The sequence below is a fragment of the Erpetoichthys calabaricus genome, chromosome 2 (assembly GCF_900747795.2).
Source record: "Erpetoichthys calabaricus chromosome 2, fErpCal1.3, whole genome shotgun sequence".
Lineage (NCBI taxonomy): Eukaryota > Metazoa > Chordata > Cladistia > Polypteriformes > Polypteridae > Erpetoichthys > Erpetoichthys calabaricus.
Genome location: NC_041395.2, coordinates 186,758,291 through 186,777,056, shown reverse-complemented (window position 1 = coordinate 186,777,056; position 18,766 = coordinate 186,758,291). Strand labels below are relative to the sequence as shown.

At 38.5% G+C, this 18,766-nt stretch overlaps 1 protein-coding gene across 1 annotated transcript in view; it reads right to left on the bottom strand.

Annotated features, from left to right (window-relative positions):
- Nucleotides 1-929: 929 nt before the first annotated feature.
- taldo1 (transaldolase 1) overlaps nucleotides 930-18,766 on the bottom strand; it is a 34,052-nt gene continuing 16,215 nt past the window's right edge. The window contains exons 4-8 of the mRNA XM_028794900.2: nucleotides 17,810-17,941; nucleotides 10,492-10,667; nucleotides 10,196-10,393; nucleotides 5,728-5,873; nucleotides 930-1,195 (exon numbers count right to left, since the gene is read on the bottom strand). Of these exons, the coding sequence (XP_028650733.1) occupies nucleotides 1,163-1,195; nucleotides 5,728-5,873; nucleotides 10,196-10,393; nucleotides 10,492-10,667; nucleotides 17,810-17,941 (685 nt within the window). The 3' untranslated portion in view covers nucleotides 930-1,162. The remainder of the gene's footprint in view (nucleotides 1,196-5,727; nucleotides 5,874-10,195; nucleotides 10,394-10,491; nucleotides 10,668-17,809; nucleotides 17,942-18,766) is intronic.

Genomic DNA, 18,766 nt, shown 5'->3' with positions numbered 1-18,766 from the left:
TCACTGCTAATTAACTTTTTCCTTTCATTTTAATAGCCATTTTTAAGGATTCAGTCCTCTGAATTGATTCTTTTCTTTATTAAATGACAGCCAAACAGAAATGAGACATGAAACAGATGACCAGCTAAACAGGGGCTTCAAACTCCAGCCAGTTTCACTCCAATCACTTTAATTCGAAGCAGATTCTTGATGTTAACTAAACCCATTATTTAAATTCCATGGCTTGTTGCTGCTCTTATTATGCCACAGCAGACATTTACAAAACTGTTGATTCTGTTTTTTCTGAGAACACCATCAAAATGTTTTGGTTAGCTGAGAGATCAACCTTACGGAGACAACCATCACCTTTCTTTATGTTCAGATGTTGTGTGATGGGCACAGGTGAGCTGGTTATGCGGTGGCTTGTTTTGTGCCTCACTATTTGGCTGCTAATTAAGAAAAAAAATGAAACAAAGTGGTCTGAGTCAAGTTAATTAAAATTAAGGCAAAAGTTAATTAGCAGCAAAAACTGGTCACTAATTAAGAAGATGGTTAAAATGAAAACCTGCAGCCATTACGGCCCCCTAGAACTGGAGTAAGACACCCGTGGCTTACACAATTTTATAAAATTAGACAGACTGCAATTGTTTCAAAGTTTCCTTTGGCAAAAGGTGATGTACACTCTCATACACACATAACACAGATCTCTAAAGTGATCAGATACCAACTTCAGTTTTGTTGGGATCTCATCTGTTTTCCTTTCCCTAAAAAAAAAAAAAAAAAAAAAAAAAAAAAAACAACATTCAGTACCAGCTGACCAGAAATGTGATACACGTGAATATTTTGCTTTACTTTTATCAGTAACTCCACTCAACCTTGCTATCTGTTATTTACTGGTAACATTTAAAAGAAGTTTTACTTCATAGAGAAGAGGAAAAACAGTCTTACACTTAAAATGAAAAAACACTGGTTTATTAATTTAGTACTGGTCCAAATACAACTTGAGTTAAAGTGCTTGTCACTAGTTTCAGATACTGAAGTAAAAAGAGTGCACACAAGGAAAATTCCACAGTAATTCTGAGTAGCACACAGCTATAAGAGAAATGGATCCTGCAGATTTATTCCCTTTGGTCCATTAGTTTCATCTGATGCAATGAGATGGTTAGGGAGCATCCATCCTCACTCAGTTTCCATTGTTGGCGCTGAACATCTTTTCCTGGATTTTAAGGAAAAAAAAAAAAAAAAAAAAAAAAGTTAACAGAACGGTTAAATATCCATTTTCTCCCAAAACAGCAATTCAAAATTAGTTAACTCCAGAAATCCTATTAAAAAGTTGTTGCTATCATGCTGGATAGCAACCATCTAGATCTGAATCATTCATTCATCTACTGCACCGCAAAAGATTTCTGTGGAGTCCAAATCTCAGACTATTGCTCCTTTGAATCATTCGATTTTTAATTTTTTAGACCTTGAATTTAGGATTTGAGCAAGCAGCTCCATTTGCTTATTAGTTTACTTATATAAAATAGTCTATTTGCAAAGGCTTCATTTCATTCTTAAGAGTAGCAGTTAAAAAAAAGTGAAATTTAGCTGCTTGTAAGCAAATACATATTTCACAAATTCTGATAATCTTTACTGTCCCCCTCCCACACAAAAGGTTTTATAGATTGTGGCATGTGGCTGGGGGTGGTATCCAGCTGGGATGCCCAGGAGGAGGGCTCGCGCCTCCTCCAGACTATGACGGGGCGACCTCCTTGGTTGCTTTGGGGGCCACGGGTGAAGAGCCTTGAAGCTCAACTCTGTAGGGGCCCGTGGTCACCGCCAGGGGGTGCCCAGATGCCTTGGCAGCCCTGGACCTCAGCACTTCCGCCACACCAGTAAGTGCCGGGGGGGGGGGGGGGGGGGGGGGGGGGTTTGGGGGGCGGATGGGGATGGTTGGTGGGTCGATTTGGGCTTGGGGAAAGAGGAGCCGGGACACCTGGAGTGCTTCCGGGGATACAGCCTGCACTTCTGCCACACTGGGGTGTGTCGGTGGAAGATTACCGGAGCATACCCGGGGGATAATAAAAGGGGCTGCCTCCCTTCATTGAGGGCTGGAGTTGGGTGAGTAGAAGGACAGAGCTTGGTGGAGAGGAGTGGAGGCGACCTGAAGAGAAGAAAGGTAGAGAGTGTGAGAGGCCTGGACTTTGGGGAAGTCTTGGGGGTTTGTTGTGTGTGCACTTATTGACATTTGTAAATAGAACTGTAAATAAACGTGTGGTGGTGAATTTACCATGTCTACCTGTCTGTGTCCAGGGCCCGTTCCACAAGATTTACTTGGCGCTTCAAAGAAGTTGAGTATCAAATGACAAGATGAAGTTTTTCAAAACCAGTCCATGACTGACATTTGTAAGACTTTCCAACCATGTAATATTATTTAAAGAAAGTTTGCCCCTTCTATTAACTGCTTGTTTATTTTCCTTTACCAGCCAAGAACAAATTTAACATTTACTTTATGTACAGCAATAGAACATTATCGCTGAAAGTAGGGATTAAACGATACTACTCCCTGGTAGTCTTATCTGTGATGTCTTTTCCTAGGTATTTGTACTTGTCATCAGCTCAGTCTTTATTTAAAAAAAAAAAAAAAAGTGCCAAAAATAAGCACTAAAATCACATTAGACAATAGAAAAATTTAAACAGACTGGTTGTTTAATTATTTTTTTTTAGTATAAATAGAATAGTACAAATTAGTGGAAAAGCAGACTTAGAAACACCAGATGTGTAAATCCACCATCCACCATTAAAACACAAGATGCTTGTTCATTGGTCAACATTCATTATGGATTGAATCTCAAATTTGAACTTGGAATATATACCACATTAAAACCACTAACAGGTGAAGCAAGTAACAGTCTTACATGGCACCTGTCAAGAGGTGGAATATTAAGCAGAAAGTGAACAGCCAGTTCTTTAAGGTGCTGTGTTGGAAGCAGGGAAAAATATGGGCAATTTGAGCAATTTTGACATGGACCAAATTGTTATAGCTATAAAACTATAGGTCAGCACATCTTCAGAAAGGCAGGTCTTGTGGGATGTTGCTAGTATGCAGTGGTTAGTACCTACCAAAAGTACTCAATGGAATGACAATCTGAACCAACATCAAGGCCATGGGCGCACAAGGCTCATTTATGCGTGTGGCAAGTGAAGGCTAGCCTGTGCTAAAGTAGCTCTTCTGTAGGTTCAGACAAAAATTGCTGAAAAACTTGTTCACACAGCGAGTCACAGCTTTCTGTGTATGGAGCCACGTAGCTGGAAACTGGTCAGAGTGCCAATGCGGACACCTGTCTACCACAAAGTGCCTACAATAGGCAAAGGAGTGTCAGAACTAGACTATGGAGCAAAGGAAGGTTACAGGCTGGTCTGATGAATCAGATTTTATTTCAGTTCATGTGGACTTACACATGCATATGCAGCCTTTACCTGGAGAAGATATGGCAGCAGGATGGATTATGGGAAGGCGGCAAGCAAGTGGAGGCAGTGTAATGTAATGCTGGGAAACCCTGGGTCCTGGCATTCATGTGGATGTTACTTCGACATAAACCATCTACCTAAACATTGTTGCAGACAGTTTCTTTATGAAAACAGCATATCCGTGGCAACATCTCATCAACTACACTAAGCAAACACTATGAGGTGATGTCTGGGACTGGGTACATGACTTATTTGCAATAACTGCAACAAGTAAAAGTGGTCTTAATGGTAAAGCAAGAACTGTGCATACCTGTGACAGGACATTGAAAAAGTTCGGATTCCAGCAGGTGTCTCATGGAGACTTTTGTTCTACCCACATAAGAGTACCCTGAACATACTGTGAAGATCATGCAAATACGGTTTCTTTTTACTGATAGTTACTTTTCTCAGCACTGACTTATCAAAACAAAGTACAGGGCATGCTTGCAAGTGGAGGATGATCTCAGGGTCTGCCTATTTTCCTTCACTCCCAGAACTGAGGAACTGTGCAGTCAGAAATAAGCATGCTCTTCTCAGTAATTCACCAGGTACACCATACAAATATTGAGTAGTTCAGCTCTAAGTGTAAATAATCAGAAACTTTTATTTTGAAAAGTTATGTATTTTGTGACAAAAAATGATTTATTTGGAGTTTACCTCAATGGGGGTCCGCAATTTTTCTCCCTTAAAAGGAGTTCCTGGTCTAAAAAGGTTTGAAAAACCCTGCTTTAGACTGCTAAAATGCACAAGATATTTATGTTAAAATTTTAGAAAGCTTGATAAGATCCAACCATACAAGGTTTGCTAACAAAACCAAGGGATGTGGAAGTGTAAGGTGTAGTGTGTAGATGGGTGCAAAACCAGATTTAAAAAAAAAAAAAAAAAAAACCTTTGTATCTCTTAGGTGATAAAATTGGTGTCATTCGTGCCAAGGTCATTACTCTCTAATGTACATAATTTAAACATTTTGAGATGGAAAAAATATTGCCAATATCTCCTGCATACATCTGGACCTCTTTGACCTGGTAAAATACCATGCAAATTTTTTTTTTTTTTATTTTTTTTTTTAAATTAAGCTGGCACAGAAGTGTGTACTGGCCCAATTGTGAGCACTTTAGTCCTTAACCAAAACAAAACAAAAAAAATTGTACCTTGACACTATAGTACTTTAAAACAGACAAAAACAAATCAAAAGTGGCTTTCAGCATGACCAAATTACATACTGCTACAAATTGATGAATTAGACTGATTCAGAACGGAATACATGTTCAGTAGGATGGTGTTTTAAGGAGTTTGTTTTATTTAAAGCCTGGTTAAATTCCAACAATGTTCTTTGTGTGCAAGCTCGAACACATGCTCTAAATTGTAGTCTTCAGCTTTAACAGATAGACAGCATTTGTAGGTTTAGATATACAGTGATCCCTCGCGGATTTTATATGTAAGCATATTTAAATATATATCGCGGATTTTTTGCTGGTTCGCGGATTTCTGTGGACAATGGGTCTTTTAATTTCTGGTACATGCTTCCTCAGTTGGTTTGCCCAGTTGATTTCATACAAGGGACGCTATTGGCAGATGGCTGAGAAGCTACCCAGCTTACTTTTCTCTCTCTCTCGCGCCGACTTTTTCTGATCCTGACGTAGGGGGATTGAGCAGGGGGGCTGTTCGCACACCTAGACGATACGGACGCTCGTCTAAAAATGCTGAAAGATTATCTTCACGTTGGCTACCTTCTGTGCAGCTGCTTCGTGAAGTGACATGCTGCACGTTGCTTCGCATACTTAAAAGCGCGAAGGGCACGTATTGATTTTTTTATCTGTCTCTCTCTCTCTCTGCTCCTGATGGAGGGGGTGTGAGCTGCCGCCTTCAACAGCTTTGTGCCGCGGTGCTTCGCATACTTAAAAACCAAACAGCCCTATTGATTTGTTTGCTCCTTTGAAGAGGAAGATATGTTTGCATTCTTTCAATTGTGAGACTGAACTGTCATCTCTGTCTTGTCATGGAGCACAGTTTAAACTTTTGAAAAAGAGACAAATGTTTGTTTGCAGCGTTTGAATAACGTTCCTGTCTCTCTACAACCTCCTGTGTTTCTGCGCAAATCTGTGACCCAAGCATGACAATATAAAAATAACCATATAAACATATGGTTTCTACTTCGCGGATTTTCTTATTTCGCGGGTGGCTCTGGAACGCAACCCCCTGAGATGGAGGAGGGATCACTGTACATAATGTTTTATATGTAAAAAGGCCACTCACCTTAATCATGGACTCTAGCTTTATGGCATCAGCAGCAAATTTACGGATACCATCAGAAAGCTTTTCCACAGCCATACGATCCTCATTATGTAGCCAGCGGAACTTCTTTTCATCTAACTGTACCTTCTGCAGATCACTGGCCTTGGCTAAGGAAAGTAAATGTGGAAAATCATTTAAAAAGTAAAATTCCTCCTTGACTGCATAAAGTAGTTTCAGTTATTAAAAACACCAACACAAAAAACCTTGGCTAATTGAAAAAGCAAAAAAAAAAAAAAAATTCTATGTGAAAAGGCTTCATTTAATGAGTATTGTGGTGGGGGACCAAACTAATATGGAAAAAGGTTTCTTATACGCAAATTGCACACAACAAGTTTGTTCAGAAGGCCAACTGTGCTACAAGTCAGGAATCCCTTTTCTATTACAAATCACATTGTTGAAAAACAAGCAAAAGACTAACAGAGGAAAACACATTGGTTTAGTGGAGATTAAATATTAATGACATTACATCCAGCAGAAGTACAAAACACATTATGGTACTCCAGAGACACTAACATTTTACCAATTTGTCATCTCATCTCCCCCACCCATTATTCCATAATTGTAAGTAGCTACTTTAAACAGCATTAGTATGGGGGGGAGGGGGGATTGGGAGATTAAACACCCCACCACACCAAATACACACTTCTCAATGTACTTTAGGAATGATCTTTTCCTACATTAAAATTTACAATTGATATTAAAAACACACCTCTCCAGCACTATACAGTGAATTATTCTTCTGCTGATCTTGTTCCGCTTCTCTAAAGCACTCAATGGGGTATGCTGAAGAAAGTTGTCACATTCTGTGTTTATATGTACACACACGCACACATTAAGGCAGAAATATTGGTTTCTTAAAATTCCACATTTAGACAAGCAATCTCCCTTAGCAAAATGCTCAAACATCATTAAAATACAAAAGAAAGTCAATCGGCTACTGAGAAAATCAAAAATAAGTGATTCCAGTGATAAACGTTTTATTAATGTTTTTGGTCAATTTAAAAGTTCTTTGTATTATCATCAGGTAATAAACCTATCTGTACTGGTATTTTAAAAAGCAATCCGACTACAAAACTGTTCTCAAGATTGTGTTGCTGAGCTTAGCATAGCATGTTCAGCTAAATATAAAATTTTGTGATTTTTGAAGTAAGAGTTTTAGCCAGGAGAAGGAATAATGCGAACACCTGAACATTTGCCTCTGAAAATGTACTCTGTGAATGCTTCTATCCATGGCTGCTAAAATTGTGCGCAAAGCAAATACAAAACACCCCACACTTAACAGTAACCTGGTTAAGGGTTTGCATGGCCACATAATAGGATTTATTCACAGAGAAATCTACCACTCTTAATCTGGTTTCCCAGACAACAATAACCACACACAAACATCCTTAAAAGGCTAAAAGTGATTGTGTACAGAAGCAGCAGGTAAAAACTTCTAACTTAAGGTTTTCTGCATGTGGGAGTTTAAACACACCACACACACACATCCCCCAAAACAAAACCCACACAGACACCCCCCACTACTGGGGCTCTTTTATACAGACAGCAATAAGTCTGAATAATGCCTCACTGTAACAGCCAAGTCAGATTGTTTAATTTTTTCCTTTATAGTCAGTCTGGTGTGTGCACATGTATATTTATTTACATATCTACCTATTTATGCATTTACTTATTTATTTAAAGAGCTTCTGTAAAAAGCCAAATCTTTCCCACTTGGGGACAGAAACCTCCATTTTACCATGCCGTTTACATTCACTTTATAGAGCAGTTACTCTTCAACTGGAGCAAAAAGCTACTCACACCAAAGGATCAATGCAGGTCATGAATATTTTACACCCAATTAGAGCTCCAAATACATTCAATTCTGGTTATTCATGGAGGTTGTGTCCCTGAAAATCCCAGTGGAAATGGAAACTATGAATATTAAATAAGTATTGATCATATGGAGAACGGTTAGGCCCTGGTAGATCCTTTCAATACACACGGTTACCAGAAACACAAGTTAACCAAACACATCACAATGTCTTTGCACTTGTGAAAACAATTTCATTAGCACTAGGCATCACTGCCATTGTTTAAATGTAATAAAATGTATTACAAAATAGCATCACACACTGACAATATATGGATTATCAGAATGTTGAGACGTAACAGATGCCCTGCAAGTCATTAACCCAGGTTGCTGAAGCAGACAGATGTACCAATCCCTGTGGCCAAAAATGGAGGAAGAAACATGACTGTTTTGGCTCACATGTTAAAGACTTAAGGGGTTGGGTGTGGGGTGGTTGGACAGAATGCCAGCCAAGGTAGAACCATGTGCCCTCTACTCACACCTTTGGTAACAATCCTTCAGCAGCTTCACCAACAGAAACCCTGTTAAGACTTGCTTTAAGATTTGAAGAAAACATTCCATACAAATCAAAACTCCTTTTTACAACAAGGAAAGCATTAAGTACAATACAGTCAAATTTGCTAAAACTAAAATTCAACCCCTGCTAAAGGCAGAGAGGTGAGCCAACAGCAAATCTCTAAAAACAGAAGATTATCTTCTCTCCCGACATAAAAGCTTATTCTAAAATTTTATTAATATTAATTAGATCTTGGCATATTTTAAAGAAGTTCTAAGTTTAGAGAATTTACAAACTCACCCCCGATTTCAAATAGTATAGAATATCATTTACCCACGGACTTTGAACAGGGGGGCTGGAATAGTTCCTGTTGAATAAGAGAAGTCTGAATGCTAGTAGTGTGGTATAGGCAATCCATTTGTGCTTCTGCCATTTAAGACCATTCAGGAGTACACCAAAACACAGCTGTTAGTGGGTTGTTAGTACACCCAGAAAGTGTATCAGTGAGGTAGAAGCTAGACTACAACATTCACGGGTTGAATCTTGGCCTTGATACATTTGACAATTTTAAACAAGATAAAATCTGCTTGATAAATTAAGTTGAATGACTGAATACTCTGCACATATGGAGCTAAAATATTCTATGCATGGCTGCCTTACACTCTCTGAAATAATAAGTAGAAGATCATTTCCCAACCATACCCTGGGATCTTTAAAAGGAAGAAAATTTAAAATGCTTTTATATATTATAGAGATGTTGTCTAAATCTAAAAGACTGATCAATATTTCTTCTAGAATAGACCTGGGTGGGAGATGAACACAATTGGGCAAAGTTTCCGATTTGAAAGTAGTGAAACAATTCTGTTGATGGGCAGGTAAATTTGAAGCATAATTGTTCATAGGATGCAAATACATTACCTTATTACCTTTAAAAAGTCAATTTTGATCATTTTCTTCGTGCTCACCAGAGGCCACAAGTGAACACAGTAGGGCCAATCTGGGGAACCTTACTAACTCATCCAATTTGAAGTAGCAAAGTGTGGTGTGTACAAAGGGCAAGGACCCAAGTGTGAGATTATGACCCACACATAGTGGAATGTCATTTGTGAGAAACAAGTGCTAGCACCAGCCCCCGTCACTAATAGTGTTGAATGGCTTATCCTGGTCTCCGAGACAGATTCAGGCACATTGATCCATTCAGTTTAGCACACGGGCAGTCTTGTGGTACTGTTGCAGGATGGCATCACAATTTTTACTGTGCATGGCCATGAACAGACCATGGGTTTCAAAATAGGTCACACCTTTTGTAATAGTGAGTTAATGGCAAAGTTATTTCTCAGTGTTACCTTTAAGAAAGGGAGAGATTGCTTTGACATGAATGTGATGAGCACACTACTGGTGTTAAGACTCATTAGAGATTGACCTTAAATTAAAAAATAAAATAAAAACTGAGAAACTGGGTTGGAATCTGGTTGGGAGGCTATCACAAATGTGACAAAAACAAAAAAAGTGTTATCACACCAAAATGGTTCAGCCAACAGTAAGGAATTTGAAATATTGTTAAGGTTACCACCACTTATAGTGAAAGCTACATTATACATTAGTGAATCATAGAGAAAAGAATGGGATAGAGTTCTCCCTGTGTGGTTTTGTTGGTCCCCTTAACATCTCCCCACCCACAGACACCACTCCACTTTTTTTAATTTCATGAATTAATGTATATTGGTTTCACAAAAGTTTGCATGTACATTAGTTAACCAAACTTAGACAAATTGTTTTGTCAAAGAGGGTACACCACAAAAACTGTTTCATTTAGCTTACTAAAACAGATTCAGTTTATAAATGTGGTTTCATAAGATTTCACACTAAACCTTGAAATAAAGTTGCATTTATGGTTTCAGCCCAGCAAGGACGCAAAAAATAAGTTAGTCATCAGAGCAATTTATAGTAAGAGGCAAGGAGGATAAAAGGATGGGAATCTTTTATTTCAACCAGCAGTGAGAAACAAGGGATAAAAAAAGACCCATTGAAATTTACTTAAAAAAAAAAAAAAAAAATGAATGAGAAATCAAATTGCATACCCTCTTTTACACTCAAGGTGGGTTTGATCTTGCTGGAGTCCTTACTCAGCTCAGACAGCAGAGCTGGGGAAATTGTAAGATAATCACATCCAGCCAATGCTTTGATTTCACCAGCATTGCGGAAAGAGGCACCCATTACCACTGTCTTGTAGTCAAACTTCTTGTAATAATTGTATATTTTTGTCACACTCTGAACGCCTTTAGAGAGGTGGGAGGAGAGAAAAGAAAAAAAAAAGTTCTCAAATTGCAACTTGAATTTTATGCCAATTTGTATTGTCATTTGCAGCTGACCTCACCTGGATCTTCAGAGGGTTCAAAGGATTTTTTTTCAGTATTCTCTTTATACCAGTCCAGAATGCGCCCCACAAAGGGAGAGATGAGTGTAACATGAGCATCAGCACAGGCCACTGCTTGGGCAAATGAGAAGAGTAGTGTCATGTTACAGTGGATTCCATGTTTCTCCTCCAGCTCCCTAAATGAAAATTTAGATAAAATTAAAGTGTACAACAGCATACTGTTTAAAAGTACAGTTGAACAACTAAATGTCATTCAGCGAATCCTTTTAATGAACAATTCCACATCAACATAGGCCTATGTAATCAATTTCACTTAATGAAAGAAAGAGGTTTCATAATTCAATACGTGTCAAATCACTTACCAGACAACCTGGTGGTGGGATTGAAATAAGCTAGTTAAGGGCAAGGATCCATAGGAGTTAAATACCTGTCATACAGTGGGGCAAAAAAATTTTGCCCCACTGTATCTTAACGGTTTCAAAAAAGTGATATTGTAAGCTTACAGAAATTATGGTGGGGAAACCCTAAAATTTACAATTCTCCATCTGAAATTCAAATAACAAACCTTCACTAACATGCAGAATTGAGTACATGCAACCAATGACAAAAAAAAAAAAAACCAGTCTGTAATTCAGACACCATGCATAATTCTAAACACCACAAAATTCCTTGGCATCAGGCACATTTTTTGATCTGCATCCAATCTATTCATCTCAGGATCTCAATTGCAGCTTCACAAGGCTTTACCCACTTCTCCCATACAGTATTGCATCTGGCTACTCAAAACTGACAAAGTGTGTTACTCAAGACACAATCAGCAAACCTTAAAAACACGCAAAGGCTAAGAACCTATTATACCATACATACTATCATTAAGTGGTTGTTTTTCTTCTTGTGAACTATCCTATTAGTTGGCATATCTGGGGCCTCATGTACAACGTCTTGCGTAGAACTCACACTATAACATGGCGTAAGCACAAAAGTGGGAATGTGCATACGCACAGAAAAATCCAGATGCAGGAATCTGTACGTACGCAAACTTTCACGTTCTTCCACTACATAAATCCCGATCAGCGTGAAAAGTAACGTACGTGCACACGCCTTCTGTTCCGCCCCAACTCCTCCCAGAATTACGCCTCTTTGAATATGCAAATCAATATAAATAGCCTTCTGTGAAAAGACAATGGGAAAAACACGGGGGGAAATAAGAATTTCAGAGAATACCAAGTGGAGGCAAAGGAAAAACGTATTATTTGTTGGTTTAAACTGTGGTATAATCAACAAAAGGAAGTTGATCGAATGACAGAGTGGAGAAACTCGAAGGCTCAAGTTCACAAAGTCGCACAGTGCCGAAATAAAAAAGAAATCACTTATCAAAGACGCCGTGAAAAGGCGAGTCGTAGCCCACCATCTGAGTGTCATATGAAAGCTTATTAGGGTACAGACACACAAAAAAAAAAAAAGGCACACAGTGGGGAAAAAAGCACGAAATGTCAACTTTAATCTCGAAATTTCCACTTTAATCATGTAGTTTATTTTGCCATTAAAGTAGAACATCATAAACTTCATCTTAAAATCGTTTAATTTACTAGTTTCTCAAATCCCATTGTAACTAAAGTGGCATGTTAAATGCTTTGTTCTGTATTTGATCTTCTATGTGCTCTGTGTGTGAATCACTACCTGCTTTTTAAACGGGCTTTCGTTCTCCGACAGAACACAGAATCCATTATATTCGTGAAATTACAGCTCTCTGAATAATTAAAATACTGAGATGTATACGCGATATCTTTTTCATGATGATAGGAATGAAAGCATGTTATTAAACATGGGAACACGGTGGCGCAGTTCTTGTTCATGTCTCACGCAAGAGGCTTGCTGCGCCATGCGCGACCTTCAATAAAATAATTTATCACAGCAGTACTGTCTCTTTCAAACGTACGAACCTCCAATTCCTGTCCTTACTTTTCTTTCTCCAAAAACCCAATCGCCACACAATCAGCTATGTAATAGACGTGAAGCCATCTGTAAGCTTAGAACGCCGATTCTTCAAAACTGTTAAGGAACATTGAAATACCTTCATAGTATTTGTTTAATTATTATATCCGTCTATCTTTCCAGTGTTGCGTCAGCACCAGCAAGAATACAATGCAGGAACAATTACTGAACTAGGTAGCGCTGCGGCACCGTGTCCTCACATGTTTAATTATTAACAATACAGATTTAAATGAAGTTAAAGTTTTATCTGTATAATATAATCAACATATTTTGCTGCATTTCATCTTAAAAATGAATACTGCCATCATATGTAAATACGTGCTTTATAAAGTGGCGCAGGTTGTGCAATATTATAACTGTATCCTAAGTTTACAGTGAGGTGATTGTACTTATAAGTCCAAACAGTTCTACAAGGAGCACTTGATGGACTGATTTAGTGCGTTTATAGTTCATGGGATGAAACTGTTTCTAAACCGCGAAGTCCGTACAGGGAAGTCTCTAAAGCGTTTTGCTGTGGCTCAGGCAGCGTCTGCTTCATGCTGTATACCGATAATTCTCTTTCCGATCAGCTGCTGCTGCGATTTCCCACTCAGATACAGTGATATAAATACTCCGAGTGGTGCAGTGAGAGTAATATGGAAAAAGATGATCTGCTGTTACTGCATCTTCTTCTTTCAGCTGCTCCCGTTAAGGGTTGTGAGTGTTACAACACTAAAGCAGTTATGGTATTTGGAATACTATGGCTATTCCCTGGACCATTTTATTGCTACAGGTTAATTACAATCAGATGCATTACACTAATAAACAATATGCAGTTAATTTCAGTGTATTTATAAAGCCGCGCCAGGAATGTGGATCTAAGAAAGAAAGGGTGATCACACAGGAACAGTAGCACTGCTTTGACGCTGGGTGCCGCCAGTCTGCAAAACCGGGCGGATAAATTGTGTACGCTAAGGTATGAGTTACCTTGGAAATGTGCGTGGCTTTACGCCAAGTTTAGGTTTTATACATTGCGATTTGAGCGTGGAAACGTTCGTACGCAACATTTCTGTGCGTACGCACCGTTTATACATGAGGCCCCTGGTCTTTTTCCTAGTCCTTTCCCATGATCTTGTCTTATTGACTGGAGGCATTTAAAAAAACACCCCACACACACACAATCAATCATTCTCTCATTAAAAAGAAAGCACATGTAATCTTGCACTAGGTGATACTGTAGTATAGTAGGGACGGCCATTTTTCATGCATGAATGAAATTTCTATAGGATACCAGTGTAGATTTGAGTTTCCAATGGATGGATATTTGTTCCATCAGTATAACTTTAGTATACAATCATTTTCTTCGCCTTGAATTTGTTTTTCTGAAACTATTTAGGACTTATTTTATTCAAGCAAACATGGTTTAGTTCATAATTGCTCACTACTTAAAGTCAATCTGCTCAATGCTGCCAAAAATTTTGGTTTAGAATTTAATGTTGATTAAATGGATTTCATGTCCTGGAAGTTTTAAAAAACTAAATTTTATTATCTATAATTCTTCATTGTCATCTGGATTTAAAAAAGTAATGGGACTCAATATGAAGAGATAAGAAATACAACTCCAAAGTTGTTTTACATCATAACCAACAACACCATCCAACAAATCCACCCTACCAGTGTTCTGCACCAGATTACCTCTGAAACATGGGTAATGCTATGACTTATTTAGCAGAATTAAAATTTTAAACAAAACAGGTTTTATAATGGGAAAAATACATAGACTAACAAGCATCTATTATGTATGTGAAAGTAGAATAAAAAAAGAAAAGTTTTCTTCACAAAAAGAAATATTGAATAAGGTTACCTATAACAAGAGTCAAACCATTTCACTTCACTGGTAATTTCCATCACCCCCCCACCACTTTTCTAGCAATGTACCTTGAAGAAATATCTAGATGTATACATGGCTCAAACAGATTAAGTATTCTGTATGTGTACAGTCAAACATTACACACATCTGTATCTATATATGAAACGCAAAAGTAGATTATGTGAAAAGTCTTTCCAAAAAAAAAAAAAAAAAAAAAAAAAAAAGCTTCTTCCTATTTAGTTAAAAACTGAAATTTAGCAGGATGGAGTTATAAGAAGTTTGTTATATTGAGTTTAATGTTACTGTCCCTGTGCAGACATTTTAAATCTGTTTTTCTTTTCTTTGTACTAAATCTGGCTCAGCTATGCATGTACAAAGGGGCTCAGCATTTAGAATTGCTGGGCCAAGCATAGGACAAGATAGACAAAGCCAGCTGGAGGAATGTATATTCAGCCTAAACATAGATGTATACTATTTTGTCCTCTGTATATCAGTCAGCACAAAATCTTCTTTCCTTGTTTGGAAATGGACTATTTGCCAACGTGGGGGCCTGCACGTGGAGAAACCAGTATAAAAGACTTGGACATCAGCCAAACATTTTGAAGCCTACGGACGAATGAATGGGTGGGTGATATCGTCATCAATCCTGAAAACCCTTCCAGCAGTGACGAAAAATGGCAGACTGTATAGATCAAGATCCCACCTTGGTACTGTCATGCCATTTGGCTTCCTCGTCTGTAATGCCGCGTAAATCATCAGTAAAGAAAGCAAAGCTATTTTCTCTTATGTGATTTTTACCGCCGTATTACTATGTGAGGGATATTGCCTTTTAATATATCTAGTTTTCGGTTATTTAAAAACGCCGCAATTACAAAAGAACTTATTCCAACTAGGGAGCTATATTGCCCCCTAAAAGGAAACAGATGGTAGATCTAGTCTGGTTGGTATCTGCTAAGAAAGGACATTGATATATCAACCTCTCCCCCGACAACAGAAAAAGTAAATCCCCCAAAATCTTAAGTCCTGACATATGTAAGTGAAATTTGACAATGTTAAAGTTACATGTTGGGTAATTCTTTCTTCAGTATTTGTGCCGAGTGTGCTTTGTGCAAATGAACGACACAGCAGAAATAATTGGACTGGATAAGCAAATAGTGCTACTAACCAACAGGGTGGATGGATGACTGAAGACAGGGTGGATTACTACTGGGGGGTGGGAGGAAACGCCACAACATTATCATGTTCTAAAATGGAAAGAAAGTTTGAGGGTCAAATGCAAAACAATGGTTAGCAAGTGCTTTTTTGCTGTGGACTATTGGCACTGTTAGATGTGTACAGTGAACCCTTGTTTATCATGGTTAATCCGTTCCAGACTCTACCGTGATAAATGAATTTTCGTGAAGTAGGATTCTTTATTTATAAATCAAATATTTTCGCAGTTAGAGTATAGAAAACCTGTTTACGACCTTCTAAATACGTTTTTTTTTTTTTTTTAACATTATTAGAGCCCTCTAGACATGAAATAACACCCTTTAGTCACCATTACACTTGTATTACCCAATATATTAGATAAAATAAGAGAAAATAAGACAGACGTTACAAATATTATTATTGCACTGTACATTTAAATTACACACACACACAGTTCTTACACACAACCACTAACCTATGAAGGCACAAGCTCAGTAGGAGAGTCTTCAGGTTGTAAGCTGGAGCGCTGATCGCACCCTCAGAGGACAGATGCCCCTGGGAAAACCCCCGAAACAGCCGACAGTCTACCTTCACATTGCTCCTTACCCTTCTTACTTGCGCTATAATGCGCGATAAACCTCTCACGCGGTACTCCGCTTACTTAAAAGTATTGTGCAGCACCTCTCAGCTTTGGAATTTGTTTTGTTTCTCTCTCTCTCTCTCTCTCTCTCTCTCTGAGATTCTCTGCTCCTGGCGGAACTGTCATCTGACTTGTCATGGACCACGTTTAAACTTTTGAAAAGAGACAAATGTTTGTTTGCAGTGCTTTGAATAAAGTTCTTTTTTTTCCACAACCTCCTGTGTCTCTGCGCAAATCTGTGACCCAAGCATGACAAGGTGGTGCAGTATCTTCAGCAGGTGCGTCGTTTTCTTCCGCTGAAGGAGTACTAGGAGTAGGCAGTGGGTGTCTGGGTGTGCGACTGAACATCTTGATAGGCAGTTGCTGGCACTGTCTTTTCATATGCGTGATGAGGCTTTTGTAGGGTATCGTATCCAAGAATTTCACCTTCTCCTGGATGGTAAACATCTGGCGCTTAGTTTCATTGTCAGAAGGCTTAGAAAAAGCAGCACATTTAGGAGCTATCATGGGGCTTAGATAAAAGTTCTCAGAAAGCGCAAGCGTAGTGACGTAAGCGTGTATGAGAAAAAATTGTGATAGAGTGAAGCCGCGAAAGTCGAAGTGTGATATAGTGAGGGATCACTGTACTGGCTCTCATTAGTTATCCATTCTGCTGCGTCGACCTCCTGGTGTGAAGTGCCAAAGGCTGAAATGTGCAATAACAGCTGGCCAGAACACAAAGGGAACATTGCACAGTTTAAAAGGATATGTAATGGATTATCCATTACAATTCAAACACAAAATCCAATTCGAGAGGAGGGGGGAAAAAAAATAAAATAAAATAAATAAACCCACCACACCACACCACACACCACACCCACACCCACACACCTATGGCAGGAATGTTTTACTCATGGTATAAAAATTGTCCATATTCAACAGTAAGCAGCTCCAGTCACCTAATTGGTGCAAAGACAGGTGATGTGACTTGTTCAAAAGTCACAATGTCAGTAACAGTATTTGAACCAAAATAAAACTCAAGACTTTAAAGTCTAAGGTCCAAAGCCTTAAATGCTACACCACACTGTGCCAATATTAGCCACTGGTTTGCGTATTTAAACGAAACACCACACACACCTGCTCTAATCTCCTGCCAGTGTTCTTTGGCCTCTGGCTGGGAGACATCTGGAATAGAGGGTTGCTCCTGCTCCTGTTATGCTCCCCAAACTCTGCTACCTTCAAGCACTGGCCATGTGCTTTTCTTCTGGATCACCTGGTTCCTCACCACAGCAGCCCTGTGGCCTTCGCCATAATTCAGACAATTCTTCCTTTCACTTATTTCAACCTCAGATTGTCTCAGTTTTCTCCATTTCTGTTTATCACCATCCTTCCTGCTTTGGCTCCATTTATACTTACATGGGTGCAGGTGCCACAATCACAGACCTCTGAGCACTAACAAGGAAATTGGCTGAACCATTTTTTTTTTTTTTTTAATTTTAAATTTAAATCTGTATCGCCATGGCCCCCTATCAAGGACTTTACCACACACCTGATTAACCAGAGGCATTATAATGCAGGCCAGCTGTATTATGAAAATTTCAGGTGCAAACCCTGGCAATAAGTTTTTTTTTGTCTATTTAAGAAAAGGTATTGGATTTACTTACTTGCCAGCCTGAATGCCCTCCCAAGTGGATGACAGCTTGATCAGAATTCGCGCCTTGTCAATTCCTGCATCTTTGTAAAGTTGAATTAGCCGGCAAGCTCTTAGGATCATTTCGTCCTTGTCAAAAGAGAGTCTGAAATATGTGAAAGAAAGAATCAAATGACTGAAGTGTACTGCTTGAAAGCCTTAAGACAGTATGTGTCTCACAATTAAAAATACAAATACTGTATTATGTGAATTTTCAAAAAGAAATGCATGATGAATTCTGGAATTGCACATCCCCTGCATCGGCCCAAGGTTAAGATAGAACCAGAAACACCAAAATGATGATTCTTCCCATTGCTGTAGACTTCCAGAATCTATCATGGTAGCACTGGATGCAACTGAAGATAGACTTCCCAATTATTTGCATTGCACAATATTGAAAAGACTGTTTGGGTTTTAAATTCAAAGGTAAACTGGCTAAATCACCTTAGCCTGTTAGTGTACATGTTCTTTAGTATCAGTGTAACCTGTCAAACCTAAAATATCACTGGACTATTAATTTCCTACAGAGTGTCAAGCACACTGTGATGGATTGTAATGTTTCTAGATTTCCAGTAACCAAAATTATTAACAACCCAATTATGAGCATTGCCCTAATGACAACGTAAGACAATCTAGTATTAGGAGATTTTGTATCTCTAAAATTTAAGATTTGCTTAACACTTTTCTCTATACTGGCTCCTCCCTACATCAGTTTCTGGTATCTATTAAAATTTCACAAGTTAATGGAAGAACAAAAACCATTCATAACGTAACCTAGAAATAAAACTGTAGTAGGATGGATACCAAGCATTCCCCATTTTAGGAGTTCTGTTGACTTGTTGTGCAGCTTGAAGATCGCTAGCCATTGGCATAAGAGGGAATTTCTCATTCCCTAGTTAGGAATCCTACCAAAATGTTTTAAAGTCTTAGT